The sequence below is a fragment of the Sinohyriopsis cumingii genome, chromosome 16 (genome assembly GCF_028554795.1).
Source record: "Sinohyriopsis cumingii isolate HCF-2022 chromosome 16, ASM2855479v2, whole genome shotgun sequence".
NCBI lineage: Eukaryota > Metazoa > Mollusca > Bivalvia > Unionida > Unionidae > Sinohyriopsis > Sinohyriopsis cumingii.
The window spans coordinates 41,493,227-41,510,013 of record NC_142976.1 but is presented as its reverse complement, the minus strand read 5'-3'; the positions used below and the strand labels follow the sequence as shown (position 1 = coordinate 41,510,013).

The 16,787-nt window shown below is 33.6% G+C and overlaps 1 protein-coding gene across 16 annotated transcripts in view; it reads left to right on the top strand.

The window, feature by feature from the left end:
• Nucleotides 1-16,418, top strand: part of LOC149780294 (uncharacterized) — a 222,413-nt gene extending 205,995 nt beyond the window's left edge. For 15 of the 16 annotated variants that reach the window (XM_089937115.1, XM_089937101.1, XM_089937108.1 and 12 more), the window contains 3 exons: nt 91-279; nt 6,530-6,622; nt 10,946-16,418. In XM_089937115.1, the coding sequence (XP_089793241.1) occupies nt 91-279; nt 6,530-6,622; nt 10,946-11,062 (399 nt within the window). In that variant the 3' untranslated portion in view covers nt 11,063-16,418. Of the gene's footprint in view, nt 1-90; nt 280-6,529; nt 6,623-7,547; nt 7,569-10,945 lie in introns of all 16 variants that reach the window. The other variant, XM_089937106.1, reaches the window with a different exon arrangement.
• Nucleotides 16,419-16,787: the final 369 nt, after the last annotated feature.

Sequence of the window (16,787 nt, the reverse complement as noted above, 5' to 3'; positions counted from 1 at the left end):
AATGTCATTACAAAGAGGGAGTCTCTAAATATTCGCCTTATTAAAGTACAGGCATTAAATATTAACATAACTACATGCTTTTTTTAACAGTTGAGTACCCTTCAGAAAGAAAACCAAAGGTTGAGGAATGATCTTGATCGAGAGATTGCAACCCGTCAAACGCTAGAGCTTCAGATTGAGAATAAGGAGCAGACAATCAACAGCCTTAAGTCACAGATTGAGGCCAAGAAACATCTATTAATTGAGCAATGCTCCCCGCTGAAGGACCCTGACAGGGTGGTAAGCTGTCTCATTCACTAATAACAACAAAAATCTCTTTGAGTACTTTTAATTTTATTGTAATTAGATTCTTGAGTTGAGAGCAGAATGAGACAGAAAAAATACATTTACTTTGTACGTTTGTACCATTAGGTTGTCGAGTATCGTGTGTTCCATAGAATTTGTTCAGGTACGATCCCTTTATGTTTCACACATGGTCAAAACTGTAAAATGATAATTATTTATTTTACATATAATTTTTCGTACACTGAAATTAATAATTATTTTTTCGTGTACAAAATTACATGAAATACAGTAGCTTTTGCTTGGAAGTTCTTACATCTGATTGGTCATTGCTTGGAAGTTCTTACATTCCCCATTGTTTAAAACTGCTGTTGGCATATGGGAAAAGAGTGAGTCTTTCACCCTTCCAAACATAGTGCTCATCCATAAAATGAACAATAAACATGGTGCATTTCATTGCAAAAAACTATCCTTGTCCTTAGCCAGAGTTTCCTTACAGGAAATTCCATATGAGGCAGTGATGTTGATAGGTTCTCTACATCATACATGGACTGATTATTATTAATTTATTGAAATTTGACCTTGGAAAATTAGCTGGCCAGTATTCTCTCATATGGAATTTTCGAACTCCTTGCAGTGTCACAAAAAAATGCAGCTTATGTTTGAAATTGGCCAGCTCTTAGTGGTTAAAATAAGGCAGACAATATCTGAGTTCCATTATGGGTCATTGTTTCAGGAGAGTACAGGGAGCAGCGATAAGGTTGTTAAGGATGAAAAGGTAATTGTCAGGTGATGATCATGTCATATATCTGCATAGACATGGTATTCTCGGTCATTTTAGATATCTAACACACATGTAAAAGCTACTACATACTGTTTCAGTTGCCTAGAAGATAATAAATTTAGTGTACTTTTGTATAACCACTTACTATCACATATTGACTACCATTATTCATATCACTTAAAATCTACATGCACAACTAATATGTATCTGCATATGCTTATCCAATAAGACTAATTAATTAGTGTAAATGTTCATTAGCCATATGATATTTGCCATGTTAGTTAATAATTGCAGCAGTTAAAAAGGAAACATTAATAAACACCTTGATGTGAGAAGAATGCAATATTGCCTCTGCAAACTTGCATTAAAATTTTTATTAAAAATTCATATAAAGAATTGGTTGATTTTTTCATTTGTACAACTGAAACTGCAAGAAAGTTCAAAATTTGGTGTGTGTACTCCTAATAAACTGCATAGATCCAGATCTGCTGGCACATTATATGATGGCAGATCATGGTTTGTGCAGTTTGCAGTTGTACTCAGTTTATACATGAGTATATGCAATATATAACCCAGCTTGTGACTTCCCATGCAGATGCATTGCATGGGATGAACCAGTAAATCTTTTGCTTTCTTTATGTTGTCAGGCTCTTTTTGTATTGCTAACCACGTACAGAACCAAATAAGTCGCTATGTAACATAAAATCATAGCAGGTCAATCATGATGCAACAGTAGATAAAGTTACATCACATCATACTGTATATACAACAGTATATAAAGTTACATCACATCATACTGTATATACAACAGTATATAAAGTTACATCACATCATACTGTATATTTATGCACAATTCAGTACTTTGGTTTCACCCATAATATCTGACAGTGCAAACACTAATCTATATGTATTTGAGGGTTGAGGACATTAATGGCATTCTTAGTTCAGAAAATATCCTTGTTAATAGCTTTGCTGAATTTGTTAATTTTAAAGCTCAGTTAGCAACAGTATAATCCCAGTTAATATCCCAATTAACAGTAAAATCCTATTAACAGTAAAATTCCAGTTAATATACCAATTAACAGTAAAATCCCAATTAATATCCCAATTAACAGTAAAGTCCTATTAACAGTAAAACTCCAGTTAATATCCCAATTAACAGTATAATCCCAATTAATATTCCAATTAACAGTAAAATCCTATTAACAGTAAAATTCCAGTTAATATCCCTATTAACAGTAAAATCCCAGTTAATATCCTCATACCCTCAAATACAAGAGTGTTACTTTATATGATATATCTGTTATCTAGTTTTTATCGATACAGTTTCTGAAATAAAAGTATCCATAATTAAATAAAAAGTTTTTAAGTTAAATTATGTAGATACATTGTATGTTTTTCTATATATGTATCACACATCAAACGGTGTACAACTTTGATCCATATCTTTCCATTGTACAAATGTCCTGGCTAGTCGGGGTTTATGCTGTTGGCTTGAAAATAGATTTAGATTGAACAGTGTTGATCCAAATTGCGAGAATATATGTGATGACAGGTCTGCATAATGTTCACAGTTCTTACTCATCAACATATATAGTAATCCCCCAAATGTATATGTATTTTGTGTTCTGAGAAACATTGTTTATATCACATTCAAAAGACTCAAATCCATCCATTTATTGGGAGCTTAATCTTCATCCTGGGCAAACACATAACAAAATAGCAGTTACTGCTTGAGAAATCATGGTGCAAATTCACATATATATGTCTTGATGTGTATTTTTCTGCTTGGGTGTTAATTTTAATTCATGTAAACACGAGATGGGTAAATTGAAAATGCATAAATTGGGACTTTACTATACAGTACAAAAAATGTACATGCAAGTTTTGATGGGTATATGTTTTCATTAAATTTCTGTTCATATCATAGTATAGTTAACTCAAACATTATGCTTTTGATTGCTTAATATACAGCTTAGTGGTACTTTCCTTCTGATATAATGGGGTGTGAAATTTGCAGATTTTTGTGGAATAAACAGGTTTTTAATTTCCTCCTTTTTTCCCACTTGGATGATTTTGTTTGGCATAGAAAAGATTTTGTTTTATTAGCTAAAACATTCTTGTAGAACAAAGAAGATAGGTTTTCCTTCTGGTACTAACTGCATTTTTAAATGAGATTTAATTGTGAAATCTGGGGAAGAAATGCAGTATTGATTTAGTAGTTCTAATTAATATGGTTCTCAAGGTGAGGAAATTTAAAGTTCTCTCTCCGCATTAAATTAATTGGTAAAACTATGCCTGCTGGTTATCATTTATACTCACATGAGATAGGTCCAGTTGCAAACAGTATAGACCCTGATCAGTCATGATATATTGTGCCAGCAGATCAGGGTCTTTGTTGTTGTTTTATTGATTACTCCTATCAAACTGAATAGCCCCAGAGCACCTTATGTGACAGGAGATCCGGGTCTTTGTTGTTGTTTTATTGATTACTCCTATCAAGCTGCATGGCCCCAGAGCACCTTATGTGACAGTAGGTCTGGGTATTATACATTTTACAGTTGGATCCAATTTATATTTGAGTATATATGGCATGGAACTGTAGAGTCTAAGTACATCTTATATGCCAACACTTTTTATTTACTTGTTGAACCTGTTATAGCAACAACCTGCATATAAGGACCAATTCTCTAAAGACCCAGTTTTGTAGATTTACACAGAAATCAACTCAAACGTTTGGATATAAGGACCACCTACTCATAAAAACCACTTTGCCATGATAATCTTATCTACTTTATTTCAAGGTGGATTTTTCCCTCCAGTTATACATCTATAAGACTTGATTACAATTTCTCCAGGGGTCATTTAATTCCAATTCATTTTCATACTCTTTAATTTTTGCTCTTGACTGGTGTTTGTCATATAAAATATTATAAGTATCCAGATCAAGTCTTGAGTAGTATTCAAGTCCTTACAGATTATTATTGACGAGTTCTCAAAAACTGAAATTTCTTCCTTTAGATTTCTGAAACAGTTAGTGTTATCATCGTTATACCCACACAAATTTATGAGGGTTATTCTATTTCCACTGATTGTAATATCTAACATACTAAATCTCCATTGACTGTCACCTCTTTCTCTGGATCGCAAGTCTAAAGGTATTTTATAGAGAATACTGAGACGTCAGCACTGTTACTAGAACAGTGATTAGATGTACATTTGTATTCCCATTCATGAGACCAATATTTTTCATAATTCTCCATACAGTAAAACCTGTCTTGAGAGACCACCACTGTGCGAGACCAGGTTCTCCATGTACAGATTTATTGATTATATAGTGTTATGACCTGTTATGAGAGACCACCTGTCATGAGAGACCAAAAAGTTTTGGCAGAAGGGGTAGTCTTTCAAGACAGGTTCCACTGTACTGAGTTTCTTGCAAAGATACTATAGACACATTCATTTGTTTTATCCATTGGAAACTGTCCCATTGTTTAAAGACTGAACCTTGCAGGCCTTTGACATTCAGAGGTAAAAAATTTGGTTATTATCCATGAAAACAGCAGAAATTTTACATTATGCATGTTCTTATACAGAAAGAAATAAAGTACTTATGACCTTTAAAAGAACTGTCAATGCATGACAGTCACACAAAATATAACACCATCTATGGTGTAACTGTACAGTGATACAGTGAACAATAAATGAGTGAAATAAATCCATCTGAAATAACTCTTATGTGCCTCCAACAGATCTTTCCAGAGTAAATCCGTTCAGTGAACCAATAGGCATAGAAAATAAAAGTATAAATTACAAATTAATGAGTGAAAGAAGGAAAAAAAGGAAGAAAAGTATGAATGGGAGTTTCTGTGGTGATGAATGAGTGAATGTATTAGCTAGGAAGGACAGAAGATTTATTTTGGGTAAGTCGTGTTGAAAATGATGATCAAATGACTGAGTAAATAAATTTGTACATGAGTGAAAGATGATTTATGAGTCAGTGAATGAATTGATTAATGAAAGATATGACACAATGGACAAGTGAATAATGCGTCTATGTATTAATGACAGACCTGATGAGGAAATGATGGAATTGCCCAAAAGAATGAATTTAAAACATATTCCCACAAAACAAGTAACATAGCAAAAAGTATTAAACAAATATGAGTAGAAAAGGAAAACAACTTGCAGTTGGGGGTTAGGAAGAACCCTATTGATCTGGGGGTAAAATGGTCCAAGTTCAAGGTCACTGTGACAAGGAAGAAATGTGGCTTCTGCACAACAACTGGATTCTCAACCTTCAACAGTTACCAAACTTTGTGGATGACTTGCACATGGGGTAAGGAATAACGTTATTAATACTCCAGTTCTCCATCTTGTATAGATTCCATTCTTTGTGGATGTCTTGCACTTGGAGTGAGGAAGAACCCTATAAATTTAGGGTCAAAAGGTCAAAGTTATTGTGACCGAAAGAAGAAAAATTGTTTTGGAACAATAACATTACTATATTGCCTTCTTTCACCCAATTTTGTGGATGGCTTGCACTTTGAATAAGAAAGAATTGTATACATTTTGGAGTTGGTGATCAAGGTCGCTGGCTGAAAGAAGAAATGTCTCCACACATCAACATTAGCTCAATTTCACATCACTGGACAAACTTTTATGGCTTGTTTGCACTTGGAGTAAGGAAGAAGTCTATGATTTGGAGATCAAAGGTCAAGGTCACTGTTACTGAAAAGATATTGACACACAAGTTTCCATGATCAGCCATGTAAATTTATCAAAGTCACTGAATGGCTTACATAGTAAGCAAGAAAGAAACCTATTGATTTGGGGTCACAAGGTCAATAAAAATGGTTTTGCATAATGACTTTAGTTCTAGACCAGTGGTTCCCAAACCTTTTCAGGTCAAGTCCCCTTGGTTATCCTCAGCACCCCGCTACCTTACCTATAAAAGGCATTATTCAGCATTTGTGCCTCCCTCAGTAATCCCACCGCTCCCCCTGGGCGTGGGTCTGCCCACTTTGGGAACCACTGTTCTAGACCATCTTGACCAAAATTTGTGGTGGACTTTAAGTGTGAAAAAGGCCTGTTGATTTTTGTGGTCAAACAGTCGGCAGTTGGGGTTATTGTATCTCAAAGAAGAATGGGGTTTTGCAGAGTAACGTTTGTTCTAGAGTTAAGTTCCTTGACCAAATATGGTGGCTGGCTTAAAAAAGAACATTTAGATTCTGGGGTCTCATGGTTAAGAGACCATGATCATGTAATGACAATATTTTGTGCTCTGCACAATAAGTTTAGTGTGTTACATGCCTAGAGGACTGTTAAACACAGGGCAAGCATGTAATGTACCAATTTACACTACTTTTGTTCAGCATTTTTAAAAATTAGTTCATTTTTCATAATTGACAAAAATTGAAGATTATGTACAAAATTTAATGCTTGAATGTTCATTTATTGCAGGCCCGCCTTGCCTTCAGTAAGGGTATGGAGGAAGCTGGAATAACAGATCCAAACTCTTTGGACAAAAACTACTGGATACAGCGTGTAGGAGAGGTGAGTGTGCCATGTTAGTGATGCAAACAACATATCAGTATGTTAGGATCACTGAATGTTTTAAATGTCAGTATATAGTGACACATGTATTTAATGGTGGTGAAAGCAGTGACATCCACAGTAATGTGTTGTGTACGATATTTGTGTTGTTGTGTTAGGAAATCATTTACATTAAATCGTGTTAATCACAGAGATGCAACAAGTGTACAGTTATTATTATGTGAATCTTCATATTAAATGTAGCTGAATTTTTAGGCCACAAGTACGGCATTTTAGAGCTAAAAACTACGGCATCTTTCACATGACTGTCCCAAACTATTTATCCACTGACTTTATAATTTTTCTTTTTTTATTGAAATAGCAAACATTTTTTTTCTCAAGGGGAGTGGGGAACTAGGATTGATAACACTTGATTATGTGGATTGATGTCTTTATTCTGCTTTGCAATCCTGCTTGTCATATGTAAAACCTGTCTTGAGAGATCACTGCTGTGAGAGACCACCTGTATTGAGAGATAGCGTTATGACCTGTTATGAGAAACCACCTGTCTTGAGAGAACCTTATTTTTTGGCAGAATGGATGGTCTTTCAGGACAGGTTCTACTGTACTTTCAAGAAAAAGTAAAGAGAGTTGATATCATTATTGTGAACATGGCTGAATTCTATTCATTTCAGCTTAGCATTCGAAGTTGTTATTCATTCCAAATCCATCACAACCTACTTTTCATTTGCTGCTTTATTATTTTTTTATTTTGAAATAAATGCATGCATGGAGTGATATGTTTTCGACTTTACATCTCTAAAAATTTGAAATAACATTTTCTTACAACAAACATATGAAGAAGTGCTCTGTCATGAATATGTAAAATTAGACAAATGTCCTCATTTTAATCAAATTAATTCTGTTATTTTTCATTTCTCTTCAGCGCTACCATCCAGTTAATTAGGTAGTTTAAGTTAGTGTTGATCAGTTATCTGTGATACCTAATTTGTTAATTTGAATGCTTATGTTGCTTTTTAATTATTTAGTAGTTGTAGAACTAACGAAGCTTAAATATATGTAATTAAGAGGTTATTATCCAATTGTAAATCAGGTTTTATTATTGAGATTATGATATATTAAAGATTAACAAAATATATTTAGGACTTCATTATTATTTGCCATCAACAGCAGACAAAATGTAAAATTCCAGTCAAATCTCCAGTCATTGACTTATTTCTTTTATTTCTTGCAAACTGCAGATTTTTTCATTTCTTTTTCATGGACGATTTTTCTGACCAATTAGTTGATCAGTTTTTAGGCAAGGGATTAAGTCAGATTGATTTATAAAAGCAGTTACAGATTGGTATTGGTACATGTATTATTATTTTTATTATTATTATTATTATTATTATTACTGTTGTTGTTATTTGTTTTGTTATTATTGTTGTTCTTATTCCTGTTATTATTATCGCATTTTTACTAGAAGCAAACAAAATTTAAGTTGGATCAATTAAAGCAGTGTTTGACATCATGACATTGAACAGTAAATTTACAAAAAGGGACAATACAACATCTGCTGCTTTCCTTTTGATATATACCTAATTTAAAATTTAAAACAATCAGACTAAGCAGTGTTTTTTGTAGGGATTTTGTTTCCTACTAAATTTTCTACATCCCCCAGTGTACAAGTCATCAGTTTATTTCAACTTTAAAGCTACATGTATCATTTTCTTCCCTGAAGAACATTCACCTTAGTAACACATGTAAACAAAACCATAAACATTACTAACCTTTCAGAAAAATATTAAGGATGTCACTTTTTGAATCATATACTAATGAATTTAAAACTTTTTAATGGTTTTTATTGGATCCTTGGGAAAATTTGTATTGATTTCATTGGGGTTTTTTAAAACCGCTTGAGGACTGTGAATGTGTGAATAACAATAATAATTTGTTGTGTTCCCATGACATTTGCATTAATGTTACTAAACCATAATTACTGATTTAAATGAATTACAACCATAATTTAGAGACTGATTTTACTAAAAATTTTGTTCCGATGGTTTGGATGATTTTGACTTGATTGATATCTGTAACTGTTTACACAGCTGCCAGGTACTTGTGTCAAAGCATAGGAGCAAAGAAATTTATTTCATTTCATAAAGTGCTATCGGAAATTTCTTTAATATGTGAAAGGTAGGTTAATGTTCACATTATAAACAATCATTATTAATAGTTGGAACTTTTGTCCTCCATTCATATATTAGTTGGGGCCCCGAGTGGTCTAAAGCACTCATCGTTACAGATCACTGCCATCTCATCTCATTCTGTGTGGGTTTGAGTCTCGAGCTCAGCCAATGTGGGTATGTGAGAAAGCTTGCCAGTAGCTTCTCATGAGTCGGTGGTTCTTTCTGGGGTTTTCCTCCACCATTTATACTGGCCGCCATGTATAGCCTATCTTGTGTTGAATAATGGCATTAAACCCTATAATAACAACAACATAGATAAGTTAGGAAGTGAAAAATAAAACAAACTCTGCAAATTGTACCCTGCATCCACTTGTCACCCTATAAATACAGTACAGTGGCAAGCATGAAGGTTTCGGAACTGCAGCAACAAGCCAGGTGATAAATTTTCAGCCTAGTTGCTGTTAATTTACACTAGCACTAAGCCAATAATAGCAGTGGTCAGCAGGCCATTCTTGTAATATGTTAACATTTGACCAGTGGATGGAGTTGGATATCCATCAATTTTGGCAGGGTCAGCTCGAGCTAGTAAGATAAGTGCTGTGCTTACGGGTAGACAACTGCCATTTGAACCAGGATCTTTTAATATAAGCCTGTATGTGTTTTTTATTCCTCTGGCATGTTAACAAAACTAAACAAAATACCTTATATCAGTCTTACTACAGAAGTCACTATTTAATTACCACTTAAATGCACTGGGCCCCAAGTGGCCGAGTGGTCTAAAGCGCTTTCCGTTACGGATCACTGCCATCTCACCGCTGTCTGTGTAGGTTTGAGACTCAGATTCGGCAAACGTGGGTATGTGAGAAAGCTTGCTAGGAACTTCTAGAGGGTCATTGGTTTTTTCTGGGATTTCACTGGTTCTTCCTCCACCATTAATACTGGCCGCCATGTATAGCCTATCATGTGTGCTGAAAAAATGGCGTTAAACCCTACAACAACAAAACAACTTAAATGCACCTATGGATTTACATTACCGCATATATAAACAGCAAATCAGCATGGATCTTCACTTGTCACATGGACATATGGATTTGTATGCCATTGCTTCAAAATGAATATATTCACATAACTTTTTAAAATAAAGAAGCTGACATCAGACAATGCAAGATTATAGGCCTGTTTTGAGTGAAAGCTGAATCAAAATGCCAATCACAAATATTGTTTGCTGCTTTGTCACATTGGTAATATTGGTATGAAAAAGTGGCTAAATCTGCCATGCAGTCACCCATTTCTAAATAGAAAATTCAATACACAACTTAAAGTATTAATAAATTGGCAGTACTTTATCTTTTGCAAAATTTTTGTAATGAAAACTAAATAAACGAGCTTTGTTTATAAGATTAAACTTTTCATATATATCAAATCACCGAGATGAGGTGCTGTTGTGCCAGTTTTGCATAGGACATCTGTACCTGTCTTGTACATTGCTTCTGAATGGTGAACCTCAACCAGAGTTTATACCCGGTCATTGAATCACATTCTTGTCATATATATCGACTTTCAGCCTGTGAGATGCAAAAAAAAATTGTATGTGAACTAAATTAAGGACCTTCATGATGTGCTGCCTTTTAAACTCTTGGACATTTTGAAGGAATGTGGTTTATATAACAAATTTTGATCCTTTATGTTAAAATTATTATATTTTGTTTACCTTTGTATTTTATATGGGTATGTATTTTATATAGATATATTTTACCTTTTATCTTGTAATACTTCATGTTTAAATTTATTTTTAAAGGTTTGTCATCCTAAATTTTTTGTCATTCAATTCTTCATATTACATTGGTACAGTTTTAACTTACTCGTTGTAGCCATCATTGTGCTACGGTTTTATTAAATGGTAATACATGCATGCATGCATGCATCCATCCATCCATCCATCCATCCATCCATCCATACATCCATATATACATACATACATTTTATATCCCAGTTATGTGCAGAAAATTGCCAGGATTTGTACATGATTTAGTGCCAACTTTACACATTTGCCTCATGTAAGTTTGATTTTTAGGTTAATTTAGCCTTTTGTGACTCTGTAACCATTCTGCAAAAGTTGCATTAAGACCTTTTGTCATTTTGTTTCTTCCAGCTTTCGATACAACTCCAGCAGAGTAGTGAGTACTGGTCAGACAAAGTTCGTGAACTTTCGCAACAGCTAGGCAAGGCTCAGGCTTTAGCAGTACACTCTCCTGCAAGACCACGATAGCGACTTGCATTCCTTACTTATAGGTTTATATAATTCTAAATTTGGTGATGCCAACAAAGGTTTTTACAAATTAATTTTTGCACAATGACTCATTCCATGCTGTATTTATTTTTATTTCTAGAGTTTGTACTTTTGACAAGCTCCAAATGCCGTCCATGTATAGAACGTTTAACAATCATTATCACAGAAATCAATAGCAAATTGTACTGGAAGAAAGCCATTTCAAGCAGTATTTTTTATCTTACATTTTTTATTGTATGAGAAATGTATGTGTGCTAATACCTTCAAGTTTGAAAAATACTGCCATTATTGTGTACATCTATTTAAGTGTGCATCTGCACAGATAATCTTGATATTTATTTATTTATTATTGGGTACCACATTATATCTAGAACTGCATTCTAATGAAGTGTGTTACAACAAGGGAAAGCATAATTATTTGTTCATCATTGGGTAAGATGGCATCAGCCTCAGGAATAAGTGATGTCAATTTGCAGATAAATTGCCCTGTAACAAAAACAACTCTTGCATGAAATTTCTATATCTTTAACTCGGGCATACTTTTGACTGCTGAGAGTGTATAATACACACAGTGTATAATACCCACACACAGCATATAATACCCACAGCATATCATTATCAATGTTGTTTAATGTACATCTATTTTCAAGTGAACACTGATTTGTCATTTCCTTATTCTACAACCAATCTGGATCCTCATTGTTATGCATGGGGTAAATACAGCAGAATCCATTCTAATATTGCGTATAAAGTGGTCACTAACCATAAAACACACAGTATAATACAGTCCCTAATATAACAGGGATCTCATTTACTGGCATCTTCACTAGCCAAGGTTCCAATATGATAACCCTCTCTACACCTTGGTGTATCAAACAGATATTTCTGTGCTTTGGGTCTGTGAATTTCATTGGATGCGACTGCAAGCCATGTTTGTACAAATACCTTTCACTCAAATACACCCATAATGGGTTCTCTCCGATACGTAGTCAATCATTCGATGTTAAAATTACAAAGTATCCTTTTTATGTCAATTCCACCATTTTCGACCGATGTACAATGCACTGTTGTTACATGCTATTGGTTACTTGGCATTATATACCAAGGGAGGCAACTCACGAAATCCAGTAGATGTCGCCAAGGACAAAGTACTAAAATTTGTTTGATCCGCCAAAGCTTAGATTAGGATTATCATATTCGACAATGATTTACTGGTTGAATTGCATTTTTGCAAGTACTCCATTATAAGACAACCTTGCCTATAACATACTGCACTTTTATGGCTCTATAAGACAACCTTGCCTATAACACTGCACTTTTATGGGTCTAAAGACAACCTTGCCTATAACACACTGCACTTTTATGGGTCTAGGAGTGTTATGGTGAGGGACCACTGTAATATAATAATGAATGAACATGATGAATTTTAATAACTACCATATATACTTGCATATAAGCCAAGTCCAATTTCAAACAACAATAGATTTTGATCTGCCATAGCATAATGGGCCTACAGATCAGGTCTGTGTTGTTTATTCTACTGATTACTCCTCACAAACTGCATAGACCCAGGTCTGCCAGCGCAGTATGCAATGGCAGATCTGGTTCTAGTTTGTAGTTGGACTCATCTCATAAGCGAGTATATACAGTATGAAATATGAGATCATAAAATGTGAAATTTTTTTAATCCACCTCATGGTCTCTAAGAAACAAACTTTCCTTACCTAAATAATTGTATCCGATCATTAGATTTTTTTCATAACACATTTTGCTAACTAGCAGATTGCTAAGGCAAATAATGCACACTGAATGAGAACAAAATAAATACTATATTAGAACTAAATAACATACTCTATGAGAACTAAATAACATACTCTGTGAGAACTAAATAACATGCTTTATGACAGCTCTATAAGTTGTGAAGAGAGAATGCACATTTGTTACTGTCTCCTTTATTTTTATTACAATAATGGCATGGAGGCCAATTTTATGTCATTTACAGGAAAAAAAGCATTGTCAATTATTTGAATTGTATTTTTCTTTTTCTCATATGTGTATATCTTATTGTTTTGCATATATATAACATGTTGAAAGTTTAAAGACTAGCAAAGTATAAGATGTATGCTTTACAACATATCTCATGTAATTTATAGTCTGGAGTTAGCTAGGATTTGAAAGTAGATGTTAGAGAATAGTTCAGCCACAAGGTCATCCTGGCAATTTGGCCTTGACTTTGGTTGGCATGGAAACCCAAGATGTATAGTATTGTGTTGGCAGATATTTATTCTGTCTTCATTTAGTACATGTGGTTTTCACATTTTTTTAATCAAAGGCTGTGATCCTGTTAGTATGAATTTGTGATATTATGGTAGCAATATGTACTTTACTTTGACTTGATTAAAAGATGCTGTCAGTATTTGGAATTTTATAGCATTAGTATTTTAATTATAATTAAATTTGCATAACATTTATTGTATCCCTGGCATTTGTAGGAGTACCAGAGATCTCTTTTTAAAAAATTTTAAAAAATGAAAGTATAGATCCATTTTTATTAAAGTGAGTCCATTATATACAAAACCATAGATAATACCTTGAAACAAGTCTAGGACTCGAGATCATGGAAGTACAGACTCTCTCTTTCAACAGAGTTCTGATTTCCCTTTTTGCTTCTGGATTTTAAAACTCAAATCTTCTTTATTTAAATTACACATTTCCAAATGCTTCCTGATAGAAATGCTAGATGGAGAAAAAAATTAACTTTAGCATTATGTTGTGCATGACTGTCATTGGGGACTGAATAATTTAAATTTTAAAAATCAATCATATTGAGAAATAAAGGGATTTAATTTCTAGACATGAATTCTCAGCTGTACTGGTTTTGATAGTGGCAAAAATATAATGGAAGTATCAACTTTTATGTTTAATTAAAGAGAAGTGAAGATTTATCTTATTATCCACCTCTGAGATTCAGATTTATCTTATCATCCACCTCAGAGACTCAGACCAAAGAAACAGCTACACAGTGATTTTCTCCCTCAAGTAAAATTACCAGAACTTCATGAAAACTACCAAAAAATAAGGTGCACGTAAACTGCATTTTATACAGTCAGCGGTGATTTAGATGACCTAGTATTTATTACAACAGACTGAACATGATCAGAAAAGATCTTTTATTTCAGGCAATAAGTGCTTCTCGTACAAGTCAGTGTACCCGAGTTAACTACAAGTGTATTTCCTTTACTGAATGATATTTTGTCTGATACAAATGCCACATTCATATACATGATTTGCATTTGAGGTCATTTGGAAGTTTCGAAGAATGGTAAGGAAACCTGAGGTTCATTTGATCCTGAAATATACATGGACAGTTATTCCAAAACAAAGATAAAATAAATGAGTGCAAATCCCATCATGGAGAGGAAGTTGGGGTTTTCCTTCCTCATTTTGACTGACCATCATAAAGTAGTGAAGATCATTTATACAACAATTGGATATCCTTATTAAAATGATTTAGTTCAAGAAATTTTGCACATCATACATTTTTAGTCTATTTCATGTTTTTTTATATACATGTACATGTACCTGTATGAAGTCAGTTGTTTAAGTTTTGGGGGCACCAACAGTAGAGGATCAGCTTTCAGAGATCTGTGAGTACCATTTTTGAGGAGATAAAAAGGAATGATGATAACTATGTGTACATACATTACTTAATTCTTAATAGAATGAAAAACAAATTACAGACTAATTTTTTGTGGCTTTTGTCTATCAGCTTACTCATTTTCAGTATATTCAAACCTATGCTGTCCACAGTTTCTTGCCATGACACCATCACGACAATACCTACTACACTAATTGTTAAAAATAAAGGTATATTTCAGCTTTAATTGAAGGAAAATAAACATCCAGTTATTATGCATTGAAATGCCAGGGGTTGCTACAATCATTCACTCCAATGTGTTAACTCTGTATACAAAAAAGACCTTGACAAGAAAGCACATGTTGCCAGATTTCCAGTCTGAATGATGTTTTTAGAACATAGGAGCAATTGCATGCTAAGATGCCCACTACCAAATAAAGTATGAAAACCAAATACCATATAAAGTATCAAAGCCCAATACTGAAAAAAGTATGAAAACCCAATACCAAATAAAGTATGAAAACCCAATGCCAAATAAAGTATGAAAACCCAATGCCAAATAAAGTATGAAAACCCAATACCAAATAAAGTATAAAAGCCCAATACCAAATAAAGTATCGAAGCCCAATACTGAAAAAAGTATGAAAACCCAATACCAAATAAAGTATGAAAACCCAATACCAAATAAAGTATGAAACCCCAATACCAAATAAAGTATAAAAGCCCAATACTGAATAAAGTATCAAAGCCTGATACCAAATAAAATATCAAAGTCCAGTACTAAATAAAGTATCTTAGCCCAATACCAAAGAAATTATGAATCAAATCACTTTCTTATTCATAGTTCAAATTTTATTTTGGCCGGCATTATTGGTAAATTAACCAGATACATTGTGTAATGTGTGGTAAACCCATTTCTCATAAACTTTGGCTTTTTCCCAGCAATGTCTCATTTCAGTACAAAAAACGTCCATTCTTCAAAAGTAAGAATTAACAAGGAAAAGCCTGCTATAGTATTGATCCTCTGAAGTTGATTTGGAAATAGAGCACTTAGTCCATTTTTTAATCCGTCCACTACCTATATTTTCAAGTCTTGTGCCTCTGAATATAATATATTTATTATTAGCTTACTGATATGGGATTGAAAACATATTTATAAGAATCTGTGTAATTTAATTGATATTTTAACTTGCTACACTATTGTATTGACCTTTCTTGTGAAGTAAGTGATGTAATGTCAAACTTATTTGGCTTTTCAAATCATAGTATTGGATGTATTTGAATTTGTAACTCTTCAGACTGGTTGCTGTATTTTCTAACTGTCTCATATGGATAGATTGATATAGATGTTGGAATAAAAAAAATGCCTCTGATTAGTTATGTACAAGCATACTTGAAAAAAATAAATTATTGGACTCCTGCATTCATATGTGCAGGAGGTATTGAAAGAAGTCATTTTTTTATTTATTTTTTTTTTGTCTCACCTGGCCTTGTGACCAAGTGAGCTTATCGTATGGTTCTTCATCTGACAACACTTCAGTAGTTTCATCTTCAAGAATGAACAGTAGAATTCAACCAAATTTCACAAGTGGAATCTTGATACGAGTCTATTTCAGGTTTAAACAAATAATGATGATCCACCACTATATATGGCTGCATTACTAACTTCTTGTATTAAAAAAACACTGCTCAACATAATTTGACTGTTGTTGTTATTGTTGTAGGGTTTAATACCATTTTTCAGCACATGATAGTCTATACATGGCAGCCAGTATTAATAATAATTTGACTAAATTTTACAACATCATGGCATAGAAGGGTTTCAGTTTTGTACCAATGATGTACATGTACCATCAAATGTGGCCACCATTATTAAAAACTGTTGTTTTGGTATTAATGCCATTTCTCAAAACTCCAATAAGAACCCCGACCCACAGGTTTGCTACTGGCAATCTTTCTCACTTACACACATTAGCTGAGCCTGAGATTCGAACCCACAGGTGAGATGGCAGTGATCAGTAAATGTGAGCACTTTTGACCACTCAGACATCCAGGGTCATGATTATA